General features: G+C 33.2%; 1 protein-coding gene across 7 annotated transcripts in view; it reads left to right on the top strand.

Annotated features, from left to right (window-relative positions):
• The window catches only part of cnc (NFE2 like bZIP transcription factor cap-n-collar), a 297,514-nt gene that overhangs the window by 4,411 nt on the left and 270,911 nt on the right, over nucleotides 1–22,192 (top strand). For 3 of the 7 annotated variants that reach the window (XM_075291705.1, XM_075291707.1, XM_075291703.1), the window contains exon 1: nucleotides 9,180–9,523. Coding sequence is in view for 2 of the 7 variants with exons in the window: in XM_075291710.1 (XP_075147825.1) it covers nucleotides 3,673–3,942 (270 nt within the window). In the remaining 5 variants the exon portion in view is untranslated. Of the gene's footprint in view, nucleotides 1–3,645; nucleotides 3,943–9,179; nucleotides 9,524–22,192 lie in introns of those variants that run through there. The other 4 variants (XM_075291710.1, XM_075291709.1, XM_075291706.1 and 1 more) reach the window with 2 other exon arrangements.

Below are 22,192 nucleotides of genomic sequence, written 5' to 3'. Positions count from 1 at the left end.
AGTGTAGTTCGAGCTTAGCCGCTAAAATCAAAAGTGAATCAGTAAAAACAGAATAAAAATATATAGTTTAGTTTATTTATTTCATATTTCGGCATGAGGTCCTTTTAAAAAAAAGGTCTTTTAAGAGTTTTGATTAAATGTACAATTTATTATTCCAATATTTCGATTAACATCGTTAGTCTTTGACGGGTAATTAAAATTTTAACACATAAACAAAAAGAAGAAAAAAGAGAAAGTTTTCGTCCGTTAATTGACAATTAAGTATTAGAAAAGGACCTCAAGCCTATATAAGAATAAAGAAAAAATAAATTAAAATGAAATAAAAGCTCAACTAAGTTAAGGATATATATTTTTGGCACATTTTATTATAACTTGAAAAGGAAATGATCCAAGTACCAATTCAAAAATATTATTTTCTTTAAAATAAATTAAATTAATTGAGCCTTCCGCTTGTTTTAGAAAGATACATGGCTATACAAATTACTCTTTTGTGATCGATGTCTACCATCATCCTACAAAATTTTATTTTTTACTCATCTTGATTTGCATGCACGCACATCTTTGTTTATGGTATCCATTTACCCTCAATGAACTTTGTCTGTCTTCAAAGAATATTTCTAACAATAACTGAAAACTTCAAAAATTTCGTTTCCCAGAAGCATAAATAGAAATTTTACGGTTCTCGTGGGATAATATTAAAGGTATGAAAATTTAAAAAAATGTACCGATAATTATTCTGGTGGGCTAAAATTTTTCTAGGAGGTGGCGTAGCCCCCAGCACCCCCCTAGCTACGCCAATGATGGTGGCCTTAGTATGCTATCTTATGTTATGATATTTTCTTCTTATACAAAAAAAAATTTAATTTTTTTGTGTGCAATAAAAATTAAGAAAATAAAGTTTGAACGTAGTTCATAAAAAAAATCAAAAATGTCGTTAAAAGTTCTAAAATTGATAGGACCAAATGATAGGTATGATCGCGATAGATAACAAATCTACGGATTATGAATGGAATTTGAATTACAATACCGGGAATTAAACAACAATAAGTACGTAAGTACGTACTTTAAAACTTTACAAGAGAGTAAGAATGGATTTTAATTTTTTTGTAGAAATTAGCAAAAATACCCGAGTTTACCACTTTGCCATAAACTCATTAACTCATTTAATTGACATTGTTTTTGACTAAATACAACTGATAGTGCAGTTTCTAAGAAAAACTCGCAACTTCTCTATTTCTAAAAATTTTTTTGCTGATGTTTTTCAGTAAACAAACGAACGGAGCCACCGTGGTGCAATGGTTAGTATGCCCGCTATGCATACACAAGGTCGTGGGTTCGATTCCTGCTTCGACCGAACACCAAAAAGTTTTTCAGCGGTGGATTATCCCACCTCAGTAATGCTGGTGACATTTCTGAGGGTTTCAAAGTTTCTCTAAGTGGTTTCACTGGTTTGATTTCTTGGGCTTCTTGAAATCGTAGTTTTTACCCAATTTTCCTAAAATTGGAAAATTAGAAGTAGTTTTGGACTTACAATATCTGAACCCAATATGGTGTTAAATGGTCCATATTTTGATATAGCTACCATGTAAACCGACCCGTCGATTTGGGGTCCTTGGTTTGGGCTTTTCATCAGAGTTGTCTGAAAATTGCTGTTTTAAGGCTACAAATAGCTGAGTCAAATAGAGTGAGTATCGGTCCATGTTTTGGTATAACCTCCATAGAGACACATTTGATTTCTTGGTGTTTTAAAGCGTTAATTTTCCTGAAAATTTACATCCAGAGGTATATGGGCCTACCAAGACCGAATGTAGTTTTTAACGGTCCTATTTATCGTAAAGCCTCTATATTGACAAATCTTCCGATTTCACTTTATAAGGGTAAACAAACAGGCGGAATGGTCATCCAATTCCTCTATTTCTATAGAAAATTTTGTCAAAATTGTGTTTTTATAGAAAATTTTGTCAAAATTTTATTTCTATAGAAAATGTTGTCCAAAGTTCATTTCTATAGAAAATTTTGTTAAAATTTTCTTTCTATATAAAATTTTTTCAAAAATTTTATTTCTATAGAAAATGTTGTCAAAATTTTATTTCTACAGAAAAATTTGTCAAAATTTAATTTCTACAGAAAATTTTGTCAACATTTTATTTCTATAGAAAATTTTTTTCAAAATGTAATTTCGATAGAAAATTTTGCCAAAATTTTATTTCTGTAGAAAATTTTGTCAAAATTGTATTTCTGTAGAAAATTTTGTCAAAATGTTGTTTCTGTATAAAATTTTGTCAACATTTTATTACTATGAAAAAATTTTTAAACATTTTATTTCCATAGAAAATTATGTCAAAATTTTACTTCTATAGAAAATTTTGTCAAAATTTTATTTTTATAGAAAATTTTGTCAAAATTGTATTTCTATAGAAAATTTTGTTAAAATTTTATATCTATAGAAAATTTTGTCAAAATTTCTATTTCCATAGAAAATTTTGTCCAAAGTTCATTTCTATAGAAATTTTGTAAAATTTTATTTCTATAGATAATTTTGTCAAATTTTCTATTTCTATAGAAAATTTTGTCAAAATTTTATTTCTATAAAAAATGTTGTCAAAATGTAATTTCGATAGAAAATTTTGTCAAAATTTTATGTCCATAGAAAATTTTGTCGAAATTTTATTTCTATAGAAAATGTTGTCAAAATTTTATTTCTATAGAAAACTTTGTCAAAATGTTATTTCGACAGAAAATTTTGTCAAAATTTTATTTCTGTAGAAAATTTTGTCAAAATTTTATGTCCATAGAAAATTTTGTTAAAATGTTACTTCTATAGAAAATTTTGTCAAAATTTTATGTTCATAGAAAATTTTGTTAAAATTTTTTTTTTCTATAGAAAATTCAAAATTTTATTTCTATAGAAAACGATGTCAAAATTTTATTTCTATAGAAAATTTTGTCAAAAATTTTTTTTCTATAGAAAATTTTGTCAAAATTTTATTTTTATAGAAAATTTTGTCAAAATTGCATTCCTATAGAAAATTTTGTTAAAATTTTATATCTATAGAAAATTTTGTCAAAATATCTATTCCTATAGAAAATTTTGTCCAAAGTTCATTTCTATAGATTTTTTTTTTTAAATTTTATTTCTATAATTTTGTCAAAATTTCTATTTCTATAGAAAATTTTGTCAAAATTTTATTTCTGTAGAAATTTTTGTTAAAATGTTATTTCTATAGAAAATTTTGTCAAAATTTAATGTCCATAGAAAATTTTGTCAAAATTTTATTTCTATAGAAAATTTTGTCAAAATTTTATTTTTATAGAAAATATTGTCAAAATTTTATTTTTATAGAAAATGTTGTCAAAATTTTATTCCCATAGAAAATGTTGTCAAAATTTTATTTCTATTGAAAATTGTGTCAAAATTTAATTTCTATAGAAAATCTTGTCAAAATTTTATTTCTATTGAGAATTGTGTCAAAATTTTATTTCTATAGAAAATTTTGTAAAAATTTTATTTTTATAGAAAATGTCGAAATTATAACGAACTCCCAAGGACCGAAATTTTTAGTCCAATATAATCGTAGTAGACTTTTATGTGGCATAATTATCTTAAAGGTCATAACTTAATTCTGTGAAACTCTCCTATTTTAGAGCTCATCTCGTTAATGAACGTTAACAATGTTGGAATTAGAAGATTTACCACGCCTAGAATCCTTGTCGCCCATAAAAGATGTTGAAGAAGGATACGAAGGCTCTGGGATGACAATTATAGCCGAAAATAAATCAATGGATAAAGCAACTCAACCGTCTCTCAATGGAAATAAGATGGCCGTAGGAGAAAGGCCAGGTAACAATCTGATGAATTGCAATGTACTCGAAAATTTAGGTAACATGGGTGATGTCAACAATCGCATGCTCCTAGGTGGAGGTTTGCGATATATTTCACAGGTAAGTAATCAGATTTCTAATTTCGATTTTACAATGCAGCGCAAGAGATTTGTAATTTCTAAAGGAGTAATAATAATGCAATTGAATAGGTTTCTAAAAATCTAAATTTAGTAAATCTTCTAAATGGAGCCAATTCTCATTGAAAAGGACTCAAAGAATGTGTATGTGTAGTAAAGTAAGTAGCTAATTCTAGTATAATAGTATTAAGAATAAATACACCTTACTAATATTGTGTATACATGAACCTTAAGAACTGAAAATACGATTTTAACTTTTGCAACCTATATGCATAAATTACCTAAGACGACCACCTTCGATAGTCTCGCATCGTATCCATAAAGGTTATAAATACATTCTAATTTCCTTCATCTTCGAGTCTTTATTTTATTTGCAAATATGCATCTTAGAGATTGTAATGAGGCTGAGAATAACAAGCGTGACGACGCTGTTCAACGGGATTTTCGAAGTAATGGATTTTACCCGTCGATCATGTTCCGAATAAGGTGCAGGCTTATATTTCTTGTGATGTGATTCTCAGAGGTCTGTACTTAGTTAGGTTATTGTGATACCACAGACGGTGAACTTTTCTCGGAACTACTGCACGAGTACCAGACACGGACGATAAATACTGTATTTCAAAGTCTGTTTCCACACATATTCTGTTTCAAACATACACAGAAAAAAATATCACCAAAATATTTCCAATTAAAAAGTTAATTGAAGTTGAAAATTTTTTTCAATTAATAAATTAATTGATACAATTAACTTTTTAATCATGATAGAAACATTAAGTTAATTAAGTCAATGATTGAAAATTTTAAAATTTTTAATTAAAAAATTAATTGATACAATTAACTTTTTAATCAAATTCGGAAGACTAATTCAGTTTAAAAAAAGCGCTGATTTCTTTTTTAATTTTTAATTAAAAATGTATTTCAAACAATCATTTGTTAATCCAAGTAAAAACTCTAAGCCAATTCAGAAAGTAATTAAAAATAGTTACCTTTTTTAATTAATAAATTAATTGAGTTTTGCAATCAACACCAATTAAATTTTTAATTGAATCAATTAAAAAATTAATTGAAATTTGCTGAAAAAATCAATTAATTTTTTAATCAAGATTTTTTTCTATGCCCAATTAAAACTGTGATTGATACTATCATTTTCGTGATTGAAGACATTTCAATTAAAAAATTAATTGGATCAATTAATTTGGTGATTGAATCAGAATTTTTTTTTGTGTGTATATACGCAAATAGAAAAAATTACGTTCCAAAATCGTAACTAAATGAAACGAAAACGTCCACGAAAAGATGAAAAGCAAAACGGAATGTTCACAGCAGGGTTGATAAAGTTAACACTTTGTGCTTTTTTTTGATACATTTCGACTGCCAAAAGTACCGTGGCACGACCTCGAGCCATTTGGTACTTTTTCATGACAATTATTCTATATAGAGTTATTCTACCCTAAATGTGAACGTTTCTCAGATATCAACTCAATTCTAACAAGTAAGGAAAGTCTAAAGTCGGGCGGGGCCGACTATATTATACACCCTCACAAAAAATCGCCTCTGTAACATATACTCCCAAACATATTTTGCTTCAAGCATATACATTTTTGGGTATTGCCCAGACATTTATATGTTTGATCTCTTCCAATATATAATATGTTTGAAAGCATATTGGTCTAAACAATATATGTTTGGGTAGTCTAAGTTCCAAACATTTTGTATTTTTGCATCCAAATTCAATAATGTTGTCTTCCAAAAAACAATATGTTATTATGTGAACATATAATATGTTTGGAAGCATTTTGCACCCAAAAATATTATATGCTTAAAAAAATCTCCCAAACAATATTGTGCTCAAAATTTTATTTATTTATTTATATATTTACAATCATAATGAATTATGAAAATAAACAGGTAATATAGGTGCTAACAACATAGGTTTTCGACCTGAATGCTCAAAATTTTGTTTCTGCCCAATTGTATATTCCCCCACATCTTTCTCACTTCCACGAGATTTTTTAGTTCTTAGCACCTTTTTCTGTAATACAAACATTGTAGAAGAAATTATTCAATTTTATGATTTTTTTTATTTTAAATTTACCTTTTGCCGGACGGGGATTCGAACAGCGGACCACACAGTTTGTAAAGATCAAAGAACAAGCAACAACCACCAACTTAATTCAATATCGCTCCCTGTTAAATAGCGCTCCAAGCTACTAAACACATATATGTTTATAGGCTATTTCTAAATTAATATATGTTTGCATCCAAGCATATTATATTTACAAACATTTTATGTCCCAAACATAATATGTTCTAACATATTAACATATATGTCCCAAACATGTTATGCTAGTTTATGAACATTATATGCTTGCACTCAAAAATATTGTGTTTAAAAATTTGTGTTCCAAACATATAATGTTAATAGCCAAACATATGAAAAACAGTCTTTTTTATCCGTGTACCCTTCACCACTTTGTAAGTCCACATTTTCGATACCATATCAAATCCGTCCAATGTGTTGGATGCTATATGAATCCATACACATATATTCTGTATATCTGAGCAGATCTGTACAGAGTTCTGCAATACTTATAGATTTTACATTTAAGTCGGCTAATGCGCTGAGGTGGAACACAATGTTAGTAAAAAATAAATATAGGAAACATTTAAATATGAACCAATTTTGAGGCAACGTCGCAAAAATGTATTTATGGTTTATCGGTAGACAGATGTGTATTAGAGTAATAGAAAAAACTCTGGCTTTTGAGGCCATATAAATCCAAATCGGACGAAAAATATATATGGGAGCTATATCTAAATCGGAACCGATTTAGCTGATATTTGGCAGTTTTTACGGGACTAGCAAAATATTCAGATGTACAAAATTTGAAGAACGTCGGTTCATAAATACGTGAATTATGATCAAAACGGTGATAACTATATATGGCAGCTATATCTAAATCTGGACCGATTTTTTCCAAAATCAATAGCGATTGTCTTCGACCCGAAGAAAGACGTTATGTCAAATTTAAGGACGATCGGACTTAAACTGCGACCTGTACTTTGTGCACAAAATTATATATACAGACAGACAGACAGACGGACATCGCTAAATCGACTCAGAATTTAATTCTAAGCCGATCGGTATACTAAAAGATGGGTCTATGACAATTATTTCTTGGCGTTACATACAAATGAACAAACTTATTATACCCTGTACCACTGTAGTGGTGAAGGGTATAAAGACGTTCAAGACTCCAAATCGGGAGGTCGGTTAGTATGGGGGCTATATCAAAATTTGAACCGATACTCTGAACCACTTTTAGATATAGCCCCCGTATAAACCGATCCCCAGATTTGGCATGGAGGAGCAAATTTCATTGGAGCCGGTTGAAATTTGGTACTGATCCCCAGATTTGTCCTCCGAAACCTTTTGGATGAGTAAATTCCATCCGATCCGATAGTAACTCGGTACGTGATGTTAGTATATGCCCTGTAGCACACAGAAAATATTTTCACGAAAATGTTTCCAATTAAAATCTTAATTGAGTTTTAAAAAAAATATTCTATTAAAAATGTAATTGATTCAACAAATTTTTTAATTGAAACAAAAATCAATCACACAAATTAATAGTATCAATGATTTGTTTAATTGGCTGTCAATTAAATTTTTAATTGATACTGTCATTTCTGTGATTGAAAGCATTTCAATTAAAAAATTAATTGGATCAATTAATTTCGTGATTGAATCTGACTTTTTTTGTGTGCAACCATCCAAAAATTTGTCCATATCGGTCCATACAGCCCCCTTATAAACAGACCCTTATATTTGACCTCAGGAACTTCTTGGAAAAGCAAATTTCATCCAATTCGGTTGGATGAAACGTTCTTTGTACTGAAAATAAATTTAAAAACCCATCGACACTGGGTAAAGCATGAATTATAGCAAGGTCTGAGCACGGTTGCCACTCAAGCCATAAATAATCTAATAATTTTTCAAATTTTCTTTCTATAAAAAATTTTGTCAAAATTTTATTTCTATAGAAAATTTTATCAACATTTTTATTTCCATAGAAAATTTGTGAAGATCCTCTTTGTTCGAGAGGAATGTTCTGCAAAAATCTACAAAAGCATCAAGAATTCTACCAATCTACCAAACAATAAAAAATCTACCACTTTTGGTAGAATTCTACCATCTATGGCCAAAGAGAATAAAATCACAAGAGGACTAAAATTTCTCTTCTACAAAAACAACAAATGTCAACCGTATAGATGTCGCACAATGCCTGCAGCTTTGGTATTACCGACGTTGCGGTCGAAGCTCTGTTTTGATAAATTGTTTATAAAGGCATCGACAGTTATAATTTCAATTTGTCTGCCAAGAAATTTAATGGAATGAAAACATTTATAAAAAAGAACATTTGTTACTACAAAGTAGGTTTTAAATCATATTTTCTTTACGTTTCGTAAAGTCGGCAGAGAACTGAACTGGGTGACACCGACGCAAACTGTATGGTATTTGAGAGAAGTGCCGACAAAAACTTCATGATATTAGAGACATTTTCCTCATGACTGCTACCTACTGACGCAGTTTCGCTTTACAGTTTGGTTCTCTTGTGTTTTTATTCTCTCTGCTATGGCAACCGTGGGCCTGAGACTATAGAGAACAGCCACTTGAAGATTTGATTATGCAAAATTATCATGAAAAGGAAAAAGTCTCGTAAACATTCTCAAGGTGGCCCTTTGGCTCATGTTACTATTCACTATTAATAGCACGCATTTCTTTTTATTATAGAATAAACATCCTATCATCAAAAATTAAATTTTTCTTTGAACCACCTCTCTTTAGAAAACGTGCATGTTTTAATTCAATTAAGTTTTTGGCAGACAATTTTCATATTGTAATTGCCGATGCAGTCTAAACACCGACATCTATACGGTTGACATTTCTTTTCCCCGGCAGAAGAGCCTTTATCTTTCTCCAATATTTTTTACTCTGTTGCCAATAATTTATGAAATTTGCCATCCTTTCATATACTGTACGCTTGGCAACATTGTCTTCATTTATTCGCTCTTTATTCTTTTACTTCTCTTCGCCGTAAAGTCAAAGCTTTCATCAAACATCGCTCTATCAACATGTATACCGTAAAAGAGCTTTATAAAGCTTTTATCTAAAGAGAGACCTGATTGGTGAATAAACGCCATCGATAGATTCAGTCGAAATCGAGAAAACAAATTTTGTGGAACGAAGAATATTGAACGGTAAAGCAGCGTGCATTCGGCTATCGTCGCGAAATTGAAAAAGAAGAATTAATAAATCCAAACACAAACCCAAGTGAAATAATAACAGTGTTCATTTCGTACATTGGCAATAATTAAAGGAGATTAAAGTACAAAACCGAATTAAAAAGCCTAAATTATTAAAACAAAAAAGAAAACGAGAGAAATAAAGCCACAACACTTGAATAAAAACGTGAGTGTGTGTATGACTCGTTGAGTTAAGTGAAAAGAAAGTAAGAAAATAAACGTGAATCTGAGACAAAACGCGAAAATTGAACTAAAAGGTAGTGCAACAAAAGTAAAAAAACGAATATTTTACACAATATATATAAGAAAATTAAAGATATATTTCACGATTTTTGTTAATAAAATCGCGGCCTACCTACTTTTATTTTAACATCAAATCCAAAATCGGTCTGCAAATCCAATGCTTTTTGTGTTTTGTTCAATGTGGTGAATTTGTGCGTGTGTGTATGTGTGAGAGCTGTGGTTTGTTTTTTCGTTTCATGGCGACCATACGACAATGTCGTGTTTTAGATTTTGGTTTTTTGCCCTTTGTCCACTTATGTGAGAGCTATTGTAATGATGCGTTTTTAATTGTTCTTTTCGATTTCTTCATGTACTTCTGGGTATTTAATATTGCATAAAATAACGAAATGACACATACTTTTAATGCAAACAAAAAAACGACATAAAGGTAGTCAGCTGCAAAAGAAGAAACGCGAAATGTTGATGACATCGGCAACAACAACTGCTTTGGCAAGTTGAAGTTTGCATTAAAAATCTCTCTCAACCATAGGGTTGCCAAATATTGTTTAAAAAAGCTAATTTTGGTTTTGGAAGAAACAAAAATATTGGCTAAAGATTAATTTGCAAGATATTGATTCGTATTTTTTATTTATTTAAAAATTTCCGTTAACATGGTTAAAAAGTTTACCTATTTTGAAATTATGACAATATAGAATTTACAAATATAAATATTGTGGTCACGTATCTTTAGTAAATGTACCTTAAAGTTGAGTATTAATTTCGAGTTTAAGGTGGGTATTAAGTTCGAGTTTTTTCACTAAAGGTGGGTATTAAGTTCGAGTTTAGCCGCTAAAAACGTAATTTTTTCACGATTACTTTTCTTTAACAATCCATTTTAAGGAATACAAACTTTGTGAAAATTTGCTTTGGGCTTTTCCCCATCAAGTTATAATAAAATTTGCAACAAATATATATAATTTCATGCATTTTTCATACTGATTTAGTTTTCACTTTAGCGATTTTAGCGGCTAAACTCGAACTTAATACTCACCTTAAGTGTTTTTTCGGCTCAATTTTCAGTTTATGGGCCCCTCACCGAATTGCTTAAAATTAATATATGTTGTGCCATTCGGTGAGCTGATTCCAACAAAGTGACCCATACCCGGGGGAAGTACCCGGGTCTTGAGATATAGCCCTCCAAAGGGTCAATATAAACTTGATATATCTCTTTTGTTTTCCAATCTAGACAAACTTGGTATCATATGAAAGCTTATTCAATGCACTTTTATACGCAGAAAATATTTTTTTTATATTTAATTTAGTTTGGGAGATATAAATAAAAAAGAAAATGTTTACCCTTTTTTTTGTTATTTTCGTTATATCTCAAAAAGTCTTCATAGATTGAAAGCCTATATTCTGGCTTTTCGTCCACTTTTTGCAAAGTTATGGAGTTTTTATTCTGAGCAGAAAAAAAATGTATTATTACTGAAATATGTTCTCCACTTGTGTTTGCGTTAGCCCACTTTGGACTCTGTCCATAGGAGAAAGTCTTAAACCCCGGCCGAAGGCCGGCTACTTTCCCCCCTTGGGTCTGCGTTAGCCCACTTTGGACTCTGTCCATAGGAGAAAGTCTTAAACCCCGGCCGAAGGCCGGCTACACTCCCCCCTTGGGGCCGGCTACATTTCCCCCTTGGGCCTGCTTTAGCCCACTTTGGACTCTGTCCATAGGAGAAAGTCTTAAACCCCGGCCGAAGGCCGACTACTTTCCCCCCTTGGGTCTGCGTTAGCCCACTTTGGACTCTGTCCATAGGAGAAAGTCAGAAACCCCGGCCGAAGGCCGGCTAATTTCCCCCCTTGGATCCACGTTAGCCCACTTTGGACTCTGTCCGGCCGGTTACATTTCCCCCCTTGGGTCTGCGTTAGCCCACATTGGACTCTGTCCATAGGAGAAAGTCTTAAACCCCGGCCGAAGGCCGGCTACTCTCCCCCCTTGGGTCCACGTTAGCCCACTTTGGACTCTGTCCGGCCGGCCACTTTTCCCCCTTGGGTTAATACTTACAACATACAAAAATTATTTCAGTAATAAAACAATTTTTTTTCTACTCAGAATAAAAGCTCCAAAATGAACCTATAAAGACATGTAGTACATCAATCAGAAGGCCAGAAACTAGGCTTTCAAGCTATGTATAAAAAATATTAGGGTATAATCGAAGACTTTTTGAGATATAATGAAAATAACAAAAAAATAGGGTAAACATTTTCTTTTTTATTTATATATCCAAAACTAAATATTAAAAAAATATTTCTTTGCGTATAAAAGTGCATTGAATAAGCTTTCTTATGAACCCAAGTTTGTCTAGAATGGACAAAAAACAAAAGAGATATATCAAGTTTTTATTGACCCTTTGGAGTGCTATATCTCAAGACCCGGGTACTTCCCCCGGGTATGGGTCACTTTGTTGGAATCAGATCACCGAATGACACAACATTTATTAATTTTAAGTAATTCGGTGAGGGGCCTGTCGAGGAAAAAATGAAAATTCAATATTTGAAGATTCGGAAATTCAACTGAAAAACTATTTTATTTTTTCTATATTTAAATTATTAAAATGTGAAAAGCAAACGTGATATATTTCATATATCTAAAGTTTATTTTTTGTAAGGTGTGCTGCCACAGATACTCCCCCCAGAGGTTTTTTTTTAGAAAACCACTATTTGAATCGAACAGGTGGCCTTCGGTTACGTGTACTTCTCCTCAAGGTTGGCTCTGGTGGTGTGGGTTGTACATTCGGCACGGGGAACATTGCTGGGTCTTCAGAAATATCAGTGTTAAATATAAATGCTGGTTTTATGCGATCGATTGAAATGACTTTCTCTTTACTATTGATGTCTAAGGTAAATAATTTATCGGAACGACGAATAACTCGAAATGGTCCACTGTATGGGGTTTCCAATGATTTCTTTACTCCCTCGTTTCGCACGAATACGTGTGTGCAGTTTTCGAGATGACTTGCAATGAAGACAGTTCGATTTTGTTTATGAACTGGAGCTACAGGTTTGAGATCGTTCATTTTTTTCTTCAGAGCTATGACAAAATCATCTGTAGGTGCCTGATTTTGAGTTTCTGTTAACATATCTCCAGGTAATTTTATAGCTGTTCCGCATGTGAGCTCGAATGGGGATGAGTTGATATCCTCGCGAATGCTTGATCGTAAGCCGAGAAGTACCGTAGGCAGAAAGTCTAACCAATTTTTGGTGTTGTGGCACATCAAAGCTGTTTTGAGCGACCTATGCCATCGTTCCACCATTCCATTTGAACATGGGTGATATGGTGAAGTTCTTATTCGAGTTGCTCCAAGAATGTTAACTAATTCCATGAAGAGTTGTGACTCGAATTGACGACCTTGATCTGTGGATATTTTTGATGGAACTCCAAATCTTGATATCCACCCACTAAAAAAGGCTTCGGCTACAGTTGACGCTGTAATGTTTTGAATTGGGATGGCTTCGGGCCAACGTGTAAAACGGTCGATACAAGTTAGCAAATAGTTGTAACCTTTGCAAAACGGCAGTGGGCCAACGATGTCAATATGAACGTGATTGAAACGTTCGGTCGTTGCGGGATATATGCCGATTTTGCTTTGAGTATGCCGATGGACTTTAGATTTCTGACACATGATACAATGTTGGGTCCATACCTTTATATCTCTCTTTAGATTTGGCCACACAAATCTTTTTTGAATGAGCTTCGTAGTAGCGCTGGCTCCACTGTGAGACAAGTTGTGATATTTTTCAAAAACAAGTTTCCTTAGATTAATTGGTATGTAAGGTCGTGCAATTTCTGTAGAAATGTCACAATGAAGTGGAGGGTTATCGGGGGAAATTTGAACAATCTTTAATTTTAAGGAATGAGAATTGGTATTTTCAAGTAAACCTTTTAATTCCGTGTCGGATTTTTGCGAATCGGCAATTTGATTGTAGTCAATCGAGGTTGGCGTCGAAATTGTTGATATTCGTGACAAGGCATCAGCTACAATGTTTTCGGAGCCACTAATGTGTCTGATATCTGTAGAAAATTGAGCAAGATAATCCAAATGGCGAAATTGGCGTGGAGTTGCTTTGTCTAAATTTTGTCTGAATGCAAATGTTAAGGGCTTGTGGTCCGTAAATATAATAAACTGACGACCTTCGAGCATATGACGGTAGTATTTTACAACTGAATAAGCTGCAAGAAGTTCGCGATCATACGTGCTATACTTTCTTTGTGTGTTGGAAAGTTTTTTTGAATAAAAACTAAGAGGTTTCCAACCTTCTGTTGTTCTTTGTTGTAAAACACCTCCTATCGCGATATCAGATGCATCTACCATCACACATATTGGCAAGTTTTCACTAGGATGTGACAAAACAGTCGCATTTGTAATATCGGACTTGCATTTCTCGAAGGCAGCTTTCGCCTCATCGGTCCAGACAATCTTGGTTTTGTCGTTTTTCTTGTTTCCTTTTTGGAAGCTAGTGAGTGGTAGTTGGGTGGCTGCTGCTCCTGGAATAAATCTTCTATAGAAGTTTGTCATTGCTACGAAGCGTCGAAGCTCCTTAACTGTGGTTGGTAGAGGGTAGTTCACAATGACGGAAACTTTTTCGGGGAGTGGTCTGATACCCGCCTCCTCCACGAGGTGTCCTAGGAATGTTACGGAACTTTTGCCGAAATTGCATTTAGCGACGTTGACAATTACACCATATTCTTGTAGTCTCGTGAACAACTTTTCTAGGTGTATTAGATGTTCTTGCTCGGTTTCGGAGGCAACCAATATGTCGTCTAAATATGGGAAACAAAATTCCAGACCGTTTAACACTTCATGCATGAAGCGTTGAAAGGTTTGTCCGGCGTTACATAATCCGAATGTCATGAAGTTGAACTCAAAGAGTCCAAATGGAGTCGTAATCGCGGTCTTCGGAACGTCTTCAGGCGAGACAGGTATTTGGTTGTAGGCTCTTACCAAATCGATTGTTGAGAATATTGACTTCCCTTTAAGGCCATGAGAGAAATCATGAATATGAGGTAGTGGGTATTTATCCTTAACTGTTTGCGCGTTAAGAAGTCGATAATCTCCGCATGGTCTCCACTCACCATTTTTTTTAGGAACCATATGTAAAGGACTTGCCCAACAGCTTTTTGATGGTTTACATAGACCTTGATCAATCATGAACTGGAATTCTCGCTTTGCTATGGCTAACTTATCTGGCGGAAGACGGCGAGGTTTTGTTGATACCGGAGAGCCTGTTGTTATTATGGCGTGTTGAACATTATGTTTCACAATTTTATTACGACTGGATGTGCTTGTGATGTCGGGGAATCTAGCCAGCAATTCGTGACATTTGGAGTTATTTAACACAGTTTTTATTTCGAAGTAGTTCGAAATTTCTTTCACTTCGCCTTTGGTATGCAGTTTAGTTTCGGGGTCGATCAAAACGTTCTTTCTCACATCAACTAATAGACCGTAGTGTTTTAAAAAATCTGCACCGATAATAGGGTGCGATACGTCTGCACGAATGAAATTCCACTGAAAGGTGCGGCGGAGTCCTAGACTTGGGGATATAACGACGTTTCCATAAGTCTTGATAGGTGTTCCATTTGCGGCGAAGAGTGAATATTTTTGTGGTTGACAGTTTCCATTACCGGGAATAACAGAAATATCTGCCCCTGTGTCGATTAAAAAATGCATTTTTGTTGTCTTATCGTATATAAACAGGCGACTAGTTGGTGAAATCCGGTCACTGGTCGCCTCAAGTGACCGGTTTACTTGTTTTCCGACTGTGAAAGGTTGAATGAGCAGGGTTTTCGGCATTTCTTGGCGTGTTTACCAAAACGTCGATGATAATAGCACACTTCGTGCTGAGACATATCTCTTTTCTTGCTTCTGGATCGTCCCCTTGAAGAATTCCTAGAAAGTCTTTTCTGTATTTCTTCGACGGATAATGTGAGCATCTCTATTTGTTTGCACATTGATGTAAAATCAAATGTCTTTCCTTGCGTGATTTCTGATACGCTTCCGGAAGTGGATATATCGGCTATTTTATCAGCCATCTTTGCAAGATTGTCTAATGATTCGGTAGAAGTTGATAAAATAGCTTGTGAATGAGAAGGTAATCTCTGCATCCACATGGTTCGTAAGAAATCTTCAGTGACACCACCATTAGATAGACTCCTCATCTCGCGCAACAATAGACTTGGTTTCTGACCAATCTCCATATTGTTAAGAAGTCGTTTAATGCGGTTTTCCTCAGACACAGAAAAATGTTCGATCAGCCGATTTTTTATCTGGGAATATACGTCATTAGGCGGATTCAAAACGATATCGCTTACGTGGGTTAGCAGTTCGGTGTCCAACTCTGCGACGAGTATGTGGTATTTTGTCCGTTCATCTCCAATTCGATATAGGGCAAATTGAGCTTCAACCTGGGCAAACCAAAGTAATGGATGTTCTCTCCAGAATCTTGGTATTTTAATGGCATGGGATGGTTGTTGAGCCGCGGAAGCTCCATCTCCTGATTCGTTCGGCATTGCTACGTCGGGGTCACCAAATTTGTCGAGGAAAAAATGAAAATTCAATATTTGAAGATTCGGAAATTCAACTGAAAAACTATTTTATTTTTTCTATATTTAAATTATTAAAATGTGAAAAGCAAACGTGATATATTTCATATATCTAAAGTTTATTTTTTGTAAGGTGTGCTGCCACAGGCCCATAAACTGCAGTTGCTCCAAAAAAAAAAATCAATTGATACATATTTTCTCTTTCATCTAAATTTCGTTTGATTATTTACGAAGAAGTAACCGCGAAAATAAAATGAGTTTCAACTCGAAAGCCGAACGTAGAATTCGGACTTTAGGGCCATGCTACGTTCCATTTTTTCTGACTAATTTTCATAATTAATCCATTTTAAAGAATAAAATCCTAATAAAAAGTTGCTTTGTGTTATTTCCCATCAAGTTTATACCAAAATTTGCATAAAAGACATATAATTTTATACTTTTTTTTACTGATTTATTTTTGGTTTTAGCGGCTAAACTCGAACTTAGTACTCATCTTAAAGGTGGGTATTTTTCACGATTACTTTTGTTTAATACTCCATTTTAAGGAATACAAACTTTGTGAAAATTCGCTTTGGGCTATTCCCCATCAAGTTATAATAAAATTTGTAACAAATATGTATAATTTTATGCCTTTTTTTACTTATTTAGTTTTCCCTTTGGCGACTAAAATCGAACTTAGTACTCACCTTATATTTTAAAAAGTTTAAGCTGAGCATTAAGTTCGATTTTAGAGATTTTTCACGAATACTTTTCTCTGATAATCCATTAAGAATTATAAACTTTGGGATATTCCCTATCAAGTTTTAATAAAATTTGCTTCAAAGAGGTACAATTTTATACTGTTTTCACTGATTTAATTTCGGTTTTAGCGGCTAAACTCGACATTAATATCAACCTTAAACTTGAAATTAATACCCACCTCAAATTGTGAACGTAGCATACTTAAAAGTTGAGATGTTCAATGTAAACTTTGTATATAATGGCAACCCTGACATTTGACGTACTTTTTGCAATACTTCAGTTTGCTCTCGTATTTCTCTCTGGCATTCGCATTCGCTGTGCCATGCAAAGACTATTAATAAAGAAGACGTGAAATGGGCTTTGATAGTGTTAGTACTAGAAAACAGAGATTAATATCATACTTGTTGGAAAAGCGCTCCGAACTTACTGGTTTGATGCAGACAATTTTTATTTAGCTATTTTCTCCAACATTTCACGCAAATTTCTGTGTCGGTTGCACTAAATTATTAATTAAATGTTTCACAAAGTGTTTTTGTTCGTTTAAGAGTTAAAAAAATTGCTAAAATAAGCGAATTAAGTTTTGTTACGAATGCAAAATGAAAAGAGAAACCGAAAAAAAGTTGCAACGTCTCATGGAACATGTATGATATTAATCTCTGTTTTTTCAAGAAAAAGAGGAAGAGCAAGCTTATCTCACGTCTTCTTTATTAATAGTCTTTGGTGCCATGTGTCATTAAAAAGTCTGTGTTGTGTGTGTGCGAGAGTGTGCAAAAACATTCTATAAAATTCTAATCAGAACATTGAAAATGGAATAAAGTTAAATTTTTATCAATTACAACAATTTTTTGTGATATTGCAAATACAGTTCAACAAAAAATAAAAACAGTCATTAATTTTGACCGGTTTTCCATAGCTTATTAATTTGTTAAATATGCCACTGAGTCTGTCATTTGTTATTTTTAAAAGCATCATCTATCTCTTGACAACACTTTTGGCTAAGGGAATAATGATTGTTGGTTGTGGCCAAAGACTATTAATAAAGAAGACGTGAGATAAGCTTGCTCTTCCTCTTTTTCTTGAAAAAACAGAGATTAATATCATACATGTTCCATGAGACGTTGCAACTTTTTTTCGGTTTCTCTTTTCATTTTGCATTCGTAACAAAACTTAATTCGCTTATTTTAGCAATTTTTTTAACTCTTAAACGAACAAAAACACTTTGTGAAACATTTAATTAATAATTTAGTGCAACCGACACAGAAATTTGCGTGAAATGTTGGAGAAAATAGCTAAATAAAAATTGTCTGCATCAAACCAGTAAGTTCGGAGCGCTTTTCCAACAAGTATGATATTAATCTCTGTTTTCTAGTACTAACACTATCAAAGCCCATTTCACGTCTTCTTTATTAATAGTCTTTGGTTGTGGCAGACAGAAGAAAATCCCAATAAAACAACGTAATCTTCAAAAAGTATTGCGAAAATCAAACACACTGGGGTAACACGATGATAACAACCAGAAGCATTCAGATTTCTTTGTCCACAAAGGACAAAAAATGCTCTGGGCTTGCGTCTCTTCACACACACTCCCTCTATTCTAGTCTATTTGATTTTTTTTGGCAAATTTAATTTGTTTAGAACGAGAGTGCATGGGAGGGAACAAAGAAAAAAACAATGTTGTTTTTTTTTGTCGGTGGAAGATAAAAGTGCTTTTTCACAGCACCAGACCAAAGACTATTAATAAAGAAGACGTGAAATGGGCTTTGATAGTGTTAGTACTAGAAAACAGAGATTAATATCATACTTGTTGGAAAAGCGCTCCGAACTTACTGGTTTGATGCAGACAATTTTTATTTAGCTATTTTCTCCAACATTTCACGCAAATTTCTGTGTCGGTTGCACTAAATTATTAATTAAATGTTTCACAAAGTGTTTTTGTTCGTTTAAGAGTTAAAAAAATTGCTAAAATAAGCGAATTAAGTTTTGTTACGAATGCAAAATGAAAAGAGAAACCGAAAAAAAGTTGCAACGTCTCATGGAACATGTATGATATTAATCTCTGTTTTTTCAAGAAAAAGAGGAAGAGCAAGCTTATCTCACGTCTTCTTTATTAATAGTCTTTGCACCAGACACAATAGTTGCAACAACAAGAGGACCCACACTCCACAATCTAAATTCAAGTGGGGTAGGCAAGCGGCCCGCGAAGAGAGGATGAAGAAAAATAGCAACAACTTCTGGTAAATAATAACAACATTCAATTCTCCACCATTGTGATGTGATTCATATAGACAGACGAGGGATGATCAATAATTCAGAATTAACCTGTTGTGTGCCGCCGGCAAGAAAAATTTTTATGTATCTTTTGGTTAGAATAGCATTCTGGGGAGATAAGCATTCAACAGGTATTGCCTATATAGAAGGCAAATAGGATGTGTCGTGTATCTATCGATTAACTTATTTAGCTTCTATTTCAGCGAAGCTAGACGCTTTGACATTTGTTAATGTCCATTGGGATTCAGGTGTCAAGTTTGATGCCTTGTGCTATGAGGAAAATGGCGACATTTCGGACATTCATCTTGTATTTCTGTCCCGAGCTTTGGAAAAAAAATTAAAAAAAAAAAAATCAGAAAAATTCTGAAATCTTTATTTGAATCGATAGTTCGGCCCATATAATTTAACGTTTTAAGATTATTTTATGCAATTGTTGACTGCGTCCTAAATGCTCCATCCGCTTGGTTCAATTTTGGCATACGTTTTGCAATATTTCGACCGTTATATCACGAATAAATACTTCAATGTTGTCTTGCACTGAAGCGGTCTTGTCTCTATAGACATGAGCTTTAACATGGCGCCGCAAAAATTAGTCTAAATTGCACGATTTAGGCGGACGATTGACCATCCCGAATGTGAAATAACAGGTTTATTGAACTCGCCTCTCAATAACTCCATTGTTACACATGCTATGTAGCACCGTCTTGTTGGAACCACAATGCAAGTCAGGCTCTTGCATTTTGCCCAAAATAAAAGTTGGATATTATCTCCCGGTAGAGCTCAAAATTCGTATTTACGTTGTGATTCGCATCATCATTGACGGAGGACGGCCCAATGATGCCACCAATCCTTAAACCTTGCCAACCTGTGACTCTGGATGCATTGGTAGCCTTTGCAACGCTTCTGGCTGACTACAAAATCGACAATTCTGCTTATTTACGTACCCGTAGGGACCACTCCTTATAGCAGTTTTATAATAAAAATCAAAAATGTGCAAGCGTTGTTTGTTTGTAACGTGATTGATGGTTAAATTATGTACCAAACCAGTGTTGGCAAAAAGATAATAGCTAAAAACTCACCCTTTATCTGAGACTCGGTCAAGTATACCGATGAATTAGAATTCGTATGTGTGTGAAGATAAATTTTAAAATTTAACTTTAACAGAGCAATTTTAACAGGTTAACAGAGCTATGTTAACGGTTAACAGAGCTCTTTTATGTAAAAAAATTGGAAATTTGAATTTAATTTTAGATTAAAACTTAAAAAATGGCGTTGTATGTGCATTAAAATTAAAAAAACAACTCAATAATAATAGAAAACACAATGAGTAATAACTAACTTAAAGGAATATTAGGATATATATCTCAGAACTGTTAAAGAATGGCTGGTTGCAAAAATAAGTGGTAATAAATTGATTTGTTTAAAGTATGAAATTGGAGATAGATAGGTTGATAAAACTGGTACCACATATAGCTCTCGTCGAGTGCTATCAGAAAGTACAAGAGTTATATTCCAAATTCATTTCAGATGCGAGAAATTTTGAAATTTTAGAAATCTGGAATGGCCCACTGTGCTGGAATGGAAAAAGATAGGTTAATGAAACTGGTACCACATATAGCCCTCGTCGAGAGCTATCAGAATATATACGTGTTGTATTCCGAATCCATTTCAGATTCGAGCAATTTTGAATGTAAAGTTAAATGATAAAAATCTAAAGTGGCCCACTGTGCTGGATTACAAATAGATAGGTAAATGAAACCGGTACCACATATAGGCCTTGTTGGGCGCTATTAGAATCTACAAGAGTTATATTCCGAATCCATTTCAGATTCGAGAAATTTTGACTCTAAAATTAAATTTTAAAAATCTAAAATGGCCCACTGTACTGGAATGGAAAAAGATAGGTCAATGAAACTGGTACCACATATAGCCCTCGTCGAGAGCTATCAGAATATATAAGCATTATAATTCAAGTCCATTTCAGATTCGAGAAATTTTGATCCAAAAGAAAAATTTTATAAATATGAAATGGCCCACTGTGCTGGCATGGAGAATGATAGGCCACTGAAACTGGTTTCACATATAGCCCTCGTCGAGAGCTATTAGAATGTATAATCATTACATTCCAAATTCATTTCAAATTCAAGAAATTTTGAAATTAAAGTTAAATTTAAATTTGAAAAATATAAACTGGCCCACTGTGCTGGACACGAAAAAGATAGGTCAACCAAACTTCTACCACAAATAGCCCTTGTCGAGTGCTATAAGAATCTATAGGCATTATATTCCGAATCCATTTCAGATTCGAGAAATTTAGAAATTAAAGTTAAATTTTAAAAGTCTGAAATGGCCCACTGTGCTGTGGAATGGGGGAAAGATAGGTCAATGAAACTGGTACCACATATAGCCTTCCTCGAGAGGTATCAGAATATATAATTGCTATATTCTAAATTTATTTCGAAATATTGTCAAAATTAGAAATAAATTACGACATATTTTCCTTTTGAAATTTACCTCTGTGACTGCGCAGCAAAATGTGTTAAACCTCGCTGTTATTAATATAACATAACATACTTTACTCTGAGAGTCGCTCTCTTGATTCGACTCTCAACAGATGTTGTGAAAATAACATAGTAGCACCATTACCTCATGTATTTTTGAAGTTAAATTTTAAAATAGAAAAATTCAATTTTTTCAAAATCGTTAAAAGATAGGCGATTGAAATTAACGTCAATAATAGTTATTATCTAGATCTATCAGAATATGTAAGCATTATATTCCGAATCCATTTGAGATTGGAGAAATTGTGAATATAAAGTTAAATTTTAAAAATCTATAGTGGCCCACTGTGCTGGAATGGGAAAAGATAGGTTACTGAAACTGGTAGTACATATAGCCCTCGTCGAGAGCTATCAGAATTTATAAGAATTATATTCCAAATCCATTTGAGATTCGAAAAATTTTTTAAATTAAAGTTAAATTTTAAAAATCCAAAATGGCCCACTGTGCTGGAATGGGGAAAGATAGGTTAATGAAGCTGGTAGCACATATAGCCCTCGTCGAGAGCTATCAGAATTTATAAGCATTATATTCCAAATCA

This window comes from Haematobia irritans, chromosome 1, assembly GCF_050003625.1.
Source record: "Haematobia irritans isolate KBUSLIRL chromosome 1, ASM5000362v1, whole genome shotgun sequence".
Lineage (NCBI taxonomy): Eukaryota > Metazoa > Arthropoda > Insecta > Diptera > Muscidae > Haematobia > Haematobia irritans.
The sequence above is the reverse complement of the archived record's forward strand: the minus strand, read 5'-3'. Positions and strand labels throughout refer to the sequence as shown.